The 7,017-nt window shown below is 55.5% G+C and overlaps 4 protein-coding genes across 4 annotated transcripts; all 4 read right to left on the reverse strand.

Annotated features, from left to right (window-relative positions):
• Positions 1-55: 55 nt before the first annotated feature.
• On the reverse strand, positions 56-1,087 carry GNI_162830 (hypothetical protein; the record flags this gene model as incomplete). The annotated part of the gene is made up of 1 exon (XM_011134794.1): positions 56-1,087. The coding sequence occupies one exon, from the start codon at positions 1,085-1,087 to the stop codon at positions 56-58; it is 1,032 nt and encodes a 343-aa protein (XP_011133096.1).
• A 1,600-nt stretch (positions 1,088-2,687) lies between these two features.
• GNI_162840 (hypothetical protein) lies at positions 2,688-3,401 on the reverse strand (the record flags this gene model as incomplete). The annotated part of the gene is made up of 1 exon (XM_011134795.1): positions 2,688-3,401. The coding sequence occupies one exon, from the start codon at positions 3,399-3,401 to the stop codon at positions 2,688-2,690; it is 714 nt and encodes a 237-aa protein (XP_011133097.1).
• Positions 3,402-4,007: 606 nt separating this feature from the next.
• GNI_162850 (hypothetical protein) lies at positions 4,008-4,799 on the reverse strand (the record flags this gene model as incomplete). Its single annotated transcript, XM_011134796.1, has 1 exon — positions 4,008-4,799. One exon carries the CDS (start codon positions 4,797-4,799, stop codon positions 4,008-4,010), a length of 792 nt encoding a protein of 263 aa, XP_011133098.1.
• Positions 4,800-5,085: 286 nt separating this feature from the next.
• Positions 5,086-6,783, reverse strand: GNI_162860 (hypothetical protein; the record flags this gene model as incomplete). The annotated part of the gene is made up of 2 exons (XM_011134797.1): positions 5,086-6,344; positions 6,426-6,783. 2 exons carry the CDS (start codon positions 6,781-6,783, stop codon positions 5,086-5,088), a joined length of 1,617 nt encoding a protein of 538 aa, XP_011133099.1.
• Between the last annotated feature and the right edge of the window lie 234 nt (positions 6,784-7,017).

Below are 7,017 nucleotides of genomic sequence, written 5' to 3' on the forward strand. Positions count from 1 at the left end.
CCCCACGTTGAGGTTGGTATTTGCGCCTACTTATTTGCGAGTTGTCAGAGTTGAACTATTTGGCGTTAAGAGCGGTGTTGGTGGCGAGGTCTTCGTTGTCTTCATCAGAATCCATTTCGAGGGACTTGCGGGCGAGGAGTGCAGTGGCCATCATGTTGGGGTGGCCCGTGGGTATCCTTTTGCGAACGCGTACTTCTCGAACTGAGGCGCGTTGTGCGTCGTGCCAGTGGGGGTCTGAAACGGAGTCTTCAATTTCAACTGTGCGGTCGTCGAAGGACGAGTGTTGACGCTTGAGTGCGTGTTCGCCGTCAGTGGCACTGGCGCGTCTGGGAGCGTCAGTGGTGCGTCCATCTGGGATACGAGTGGGACTACCCGATGCTAAGCCGCCGAAGTCCTCGGAGTCGTCGTCGAGGCCGAGGTCTGCGATGTTGAATTTGAGGAACCCCGTGGGGTTTCTCTGTTGACGACGGCCGCCATACTCGGAAGTGGAGCGAACAGGTTTCTGTGCCTTGTTTCCAGCCGCATCAATTTCTGATGCGTTCTGGTTCCATTTAAGCGCTTTTTTTTGGTGGATGTCAGGCATGTCCCAAGGGACCCCACGCGTCATATCCAAGACGTTCGTGAGACTTGGGTCTGCTGGTCGCACGTTGTCGTTAACCATTTGAATCAGTCGACGCAGCTCGTCTGTTACTTCCGGAGTCATATCACCACCTAACTCCTGGCTCCTTACGCCGTCCACTAACGTAGTCAATTCGCCTGCCAATCGGGTCAATCGTCGAATGAAGAAGGGTAATAGATAACCCAACAACGAGATCCTAGAACGGTCGTCCACTCGGGTAGGTGGTAACAATACCTCCGACCCAGCCACTGTCGTCGGAGTCAACCCCGCCAAAGGGGATCCAGACGGTGATCCACACTCTCTCAAAAACTCCAATGAGTCAATGAACGCACGCAGGCCTTCCGTCGTGAACGTAGTAAAGAATGATAACTCGTCTGCCAACATATCCAAAGTAAAATCGCGCGGCTCCAACTCACGCACTGCACCTAAAATCGTCTGGCTAGCCAACGGCGCGGCCACGTACGCCATCACGTCCTAAAAAACAATCGCATATTAGCTTGTTACACCAATGTCTGGCACCACACACATGGGTGGGTGCGTGGGGTCACCACAAACATGAATGTGTGGGCACCACACACTTGTGTCAACCGCCGCGTTCGCACCCGGCCGATTTGTGTGGACGTCCCCCGCCCCCCTCCTTACGAGCAACTGTTCATTGACATCCTTGCTCGCCATTTTGCGTGTCGCACATTTTCAGACTCCATGACCTGGATCGCCAACTGGACGCAACGCGTCCGTGCCAACACGCCCAAGTGGCTGTACTGGCTCCAAAGGATCCAGCCAGCCTTGAAAGATGAAGAAGCCACTCGAACCTTCTCCTCCACTCGAACCTTCTCCTCCACTCGAACCGGCCTGGTTCGAAACGGGGGGTACGAATCTGGAAACGTGGGTGCTACACACGGGCGCACCGCACACGCAGGCGTCCTCCCGATAACTTCTCCACGAAATGCCTCCTAGCTAGCTAGCTCTCTATTGTCCTGCCGGGTAGCTCTCCTTGAGAAACTCATGGAAAGTTTCACTTCACGTATGACCTCAATTTATGTTTACCAAGACGCACCCAGGATTCATATGCATCATCGAATACATCATAGGATTATAGTCAAGAACATGTTGTCAAGAGAATTGGGTTACGCTGTAGGCCATGACCGAGTCCTTTTGGCGGCGTATGTGCCCCCCCCCCTTCGTCGACAAGTTATCCTTCGTGACGTAGACCACGTCGAACTACGTCTGACACTTTATTGAATCGAGTTATCTGTTATGTCTCAACGCAGCCTTCGAGTTTTTTCGATTTAGGAAAACGTCACCGGGTCAGGGTAGAGCCTTGTGACCAGAACCTACTACAAGCGCAGCGTACGTTAACACAACGTGCTACGCGCTCCTGCCAGGCTTCCGTGCGTACGGCACGGAAGCAGGCTCTTGTTGCGGCGCGGTTACCGCGACGCAGCAATTGGGGGCACCCTGCGGCTTCCGCTAGGTGTTCCTTACGGACTCAGACGTGAGCATCTCACGTGTGGGCCCGCACGTCCCCGGGCAGTTGGCTGTTGACCAGCCGTTGCCGGGACGCACTGTGCTGTTCTGTGCTGTGCCACAGCACAGCGCAGCACAGCAGATCGGTAAGATTTCTCTCACCGATCGAGAGAATCGAGACCCCGTACTGAGTACGGGGTACGATGCACGGGCTGCATTGGACTGATGCGGTCCGTGCTCTGGGACAAATAGTCCCAGCCCCGAGCTACCAACATGTTCGTCCAAGGACAGCATGTACCGTCGTGCTGTTGCTAGAAGATCAAGGTTGGAGGTAGTTTTTTACCCAACAACGACCAAAAAAAACACACCTTGTGTGCCTGTATTTCGAGGGTGCATTATTGAGGGAACGTTGACGTTGGTTCAAGGGGGGGAAGTAGCCGATGGGCGTCGTCGGGATTCGAACCAGCGAGCTTTTGGTTCAGAGTTACTCGGTCAGATGAGAGGACAGGTGCATTAATGTGGGATTAAGATCAAGGGTGATGGGTTGCGATTGAAAAGGAACTACTTAATTGAGTGAGCGTGGCGAATTGCAGCTCGTGCTCTACCACCAGCCACCGAGTCCGATGCCAGGAGCGGGGTATGGGAGAGGGTAGGGTCTGGGGTAGCCGACGAGTCCGCCGTAGCCGAAGCCGGGTCCGTATCCGCCATAGCCACCAGCATAACCACCGTAGCCAGCATAGCCCTTGTAGCCTTGGTCGACTTCGAGAGCGGTAAGTTGTCTCTTCTCGGCGGTGGGTTCCTCAGCAGTGGCGGTTTCGACAGCAACGGCGGGTTCCACGGCGGCCTCCTCGTCCTCACCGAGTCTGCGTGCGAAGGTGGCGAAATCAAGAGCGGCACGGGCAGGGGGGTAGTCAAGGTCGAAGCGCGCAGGGGCGAGTTCAAGAGTGCGACGGCCGGTCCAGTCATAGGGTCTGGTGGCGAATTCGAGGGGACGCGCGATCTCAATGGCGGGTCTGGCGGTCAGTTCAAGGGGGCGTGCGACTTCGACCATGGGCGGGAACACAGGAGCCGCGGCCACAGCAATGGGGGCAGCAGCCACCGCAGCAGGGGCGAAACCATAGCCTCTCTTCCACGCCTTGCCGCTATAACCGCCGCGGAGATAGTTGGAGTAGTTGGGGTACATCTCCGGATACACACCACCGATGGCAGCGGTGTAAGGAGCAGGGCCATACAAGCCATCGAAAGCCACAATCGGCTCAGCCACCACCTTGCTACCAGCCAGGGCAACACCGCTCAAGAATGCCACAGACTTCATCTATCGCTCACTTCTGTTTTCCACAACGTGTGTTAGTTCCTGCAACTAGTTTTCCGACAACGCTTTTCCTCGAGGCGTCGCTGCGTCGCTGCATTAGTGTCACACAGCACCCACACCACCTCTCCCCTTTTTCAACACTCGTCCATTTTGGCTTGCCACGAAACGCCACCCAGATCTCCTCTCGCACTCGCTCGCATCACCGCCTCTGGGACATCCGCTCCGGACCGTGCACCTAGCCAGTCGTCCGTGGTCGTCAACCAGGTGTGGATCCATGTGGCAGCACAGATCAAATAAAATAGCGTCGTCGTTATCTGTAGTTGGATACAGCCCAAACCCGATAGAACGCGGATGACCCTGTCTGTCATGTCACCTTGATTGATTATTCAACACCTAGGTATATTCAACACCTGGTTTTGAACCTGAATCATTCTGTTTGTTCCACGAATATTGTGACCCTATTTAGTACGTCTATGGTCCAACAAGATTAAGTACGGATGCGGAGTACGTGTATGTACACGCAGCGCATGTAGTTGCGAATTATTAACTAATTAGGAGTGTCTGGTTGATGTTGTGTTAGTTAAAAGGAGTGGTTGGACACGCGTGTGTTTAATAATAGATGGGGTCGAAGGACCTGGCAGATGCGCGGTTGGCCCTGTTGGCGTAGTTGCCGGTGTCACGGTAGTTGGCGGCGCCGCCTGTTCTGAAGATGTCGTCGGAGCGGGCTCGGGGTCCGACGAAGTTGCGTTCGGTAGTGATGGAGGTGGGAGTAAGGTTGTCACGAGTGTTGTACTGAGGTCCAGAAGCACGTGCGTGGTTCATCTTCTCGAGCGCTCCAATCTGAGCGGCGACTTTGTCGTTGTAGTTGTCGGTGTTTGTGATGTCAAGTTTGTTGCCACGACGAGCACCCAAGTCCACAGGGGCATAGCCCATACCGGGGGCTCCCACACCGACGGCGGGTCCGCCGATACCAAAAGCGGGGCCGTATGCGAGCGGGTTGCCAAGCTGGGTAGTGCCCAACTGGGTGCCGAGTTGAGGACCAAGTTGAGTGCCCAACTGAGTTGCGCCGAATTGACTTGTGGTCAAGGGGCTGCTGTACGCAGGGAACAAAGTGGGCGCATCAGCCAAGGTGATGGTCGGCTGGCCAACTGCGGGCAGGCCCAACGTCTGAGAAGTCGGCCATGCGCGGGGAGAGTTCACAGTCGACCTGTCGTCCTTCAAGAGGCGCTCGTTCATGTACTGGTCGCGGAACGTGCGGTCAGTGGTGCCATACGCGCGCCGGTCGTCGAAGCTAGGAGCAAAGGCCGGAGCGAAAGCAGCCGGAGCGAAAGCACCATACTCCAACTCCAAGGCTGGCTGAGCAACTGCAACAGCGGAGGCAATCAAAGCACAGGTCTTCATACTAACTTTCGACGATACTTTTCCACCGTGTGTGTGCCCCTTAGCATACGTTTTTCAAAACCACCTTTTTCACCCTAAGCCGCGCTGCAGCGTCAAAACTAAAAATTCCAAAAAGGCGTGGTAACCTGCCACCTCCCCCTCTACCCACCACTGACAAGTTTGAAACACTTCAGAAGTACGAAGTGGATCGAAAACCTAGAACGACACATTCCCATACCGACTCATAACTAGTTCCATACCAATCCAGCCAACCAGTCTTGGGCTCCGATACAGACAGACTTCGCCATCAATTTTGGTCGGAATCGGTGGCGCTGCTTGAGTCTTCAACAAGGAAACTTTCAAAGAGGGGTATGCCAAGAACCCAATTATTCCTTGAGGGTGTTTCGGCATGGTTAAGAGCTTTGGGATGTAGTTTGGCCTTGGTTGTTAGAATGTAACTGACGGTAGCACACGTGTGTGCTGCCTGTTCAGTTTCATTCAGCCAGTCGGTAATGACGGGTGGTGCTACTGGTAAAAGTGGGAAAGGTCCTTGTATGAGTTCATCAACCGTGCTCTGAATTAATTTTTCCAGTTTTACAGCGCGTTCGAGCAGGTCTTCAGACCAAATTCGAGACTCATTTAAGATGGTAGACAATCCGAAGATCTCATGACGCTTCGCCATCAAACTATTCACACATGTCCGAAGGATAACACGTCGGTAGTTCCTCAATGCCGCCAAACTGTCTGACCCTGTTAGAATGGATGTGTGCAGAGACCCAGATGACCAGCGATCTTGAGCAGAACTGTTTAGATCACCGTCTTGAGGACCGACCGGACATGAGTTGGCCGGAACAGTGGTCATGAGTCGGCCGGCGAGAGGAGGTAGGTCATGATTAAAGACATTATCTACGCGAGCCAGAAGGTCGTTGGTGACGAGGTTGGTGTCTTCGTCGCTACTGACGCTGTGTTCGACGTCCTGTTCGACGTCATGTTCGACGTCATGTTTGACGTCACGGTCATGTTTGACGTCGTGTTCGGCGTTCGCGAGGGCCAGCGCGAGCGCGGGTGAGGAGGCCTCACCCCAACGTGGCGCAGCGCGTGCCAGCAGAAACGAATCGTACGCACGGAGTGCGTTGAGATAAGCGCTGTAGAGTTCCACGCTCTTAATGCCGTCTTCAATCAACACGTGAAGTCGACGCCGATTGCGCTCGATCGCAAGTCGTCGCTGCTGCACTGCTGTCACCACCGCCACCATGTCCGTGACAACTGCCCGGTCACTCGGGTCCATCTGCATCAACGTCTCCTGGTCCACGCTGAACCGCCGTCCGCATTCACCCTTTCCTGTAACGGACGAGTCGCCTAAACACTCTTGGCCGCTAGTCCATCCCAACTGCCCGGCAAAGTACGGCTCGATCGTCTCTTCACGCACGCGGAACAACCCCTCGTCCTCCACTGACAATACCACCTTTTCCACTACTTGCAACTCGCCCTCGCAACTCTCCAGCAACTCACCCGCCTCACCCAAAGACAACCCAGACGGCATCACCAAGTCAAACATGTCCTCCTCTAAACAAAAGATACTGTGTAAGCGCATGTGTCAGTGCACACGTGAGATCAAGTGACGGGTGAGGGGAGGAGGGAACGTACTGAAAAGGTACTTCTTGGCCGACTGAGTCTGGCGGCTTCGGTCATTGATGAGGTGAGTCATGTGGCGCTGGTACTCCTCGGGGTCGGTCCACATTTTGCCGGCTTCCGCGTCCCAGACGACCGACTTGACGACATTGCCGCTACCGAGACGGACGCTCTCGCTTGAGATGGAGATGCCGTCGCTGTCTTCTTCCTTGATTACCGTGCACTGGTATTGCGCCGGGAAGGAAGCAGCGTCGGCCCCCCCGGGCTCGGTCTTCCCTTCCGCGGCCCAGGGCTGGATTATCCTCATCGACGGCGGCAGGCTCGCTTGGAGCTTTTCGTACTGCTGCGCCAGCGAGCCGTTCGGGTCATTCATGGTGCGCCGGCTGCAACCTGTGGTGCGCTGCAACCTGTGGTGCGCTGCAACCTGAGGTGCGTCGCATCCAGAGGTGCGCTCCCTATCTGGGGTGCGTCCGCTAGAGTTCCCCCCCCGCACTTGGGTCCGAGTCCCCCACCAGCATTTCGGCGCGAGTCCGCCACCATCGCGGTGCAGTCAGCGCCCAGTGCAGTCAATCAGCGCCCAGTGCAATCAGTCAACGCCCAGCGCAAT

The sequence above is a fragment of the Gregarina niphandrodes genome (assembly GCF_000223845.1).
Source record: "Gregarina niphandrodes unplaced genomic scaffold scaffold00051, whole genome shotgun sequence".
NCBI lineage: Eukaryota > Apicomplexa > Conoidasida > Eugregarinorida > Gregarinidae > Gregarina > Gregarina niphandrodes.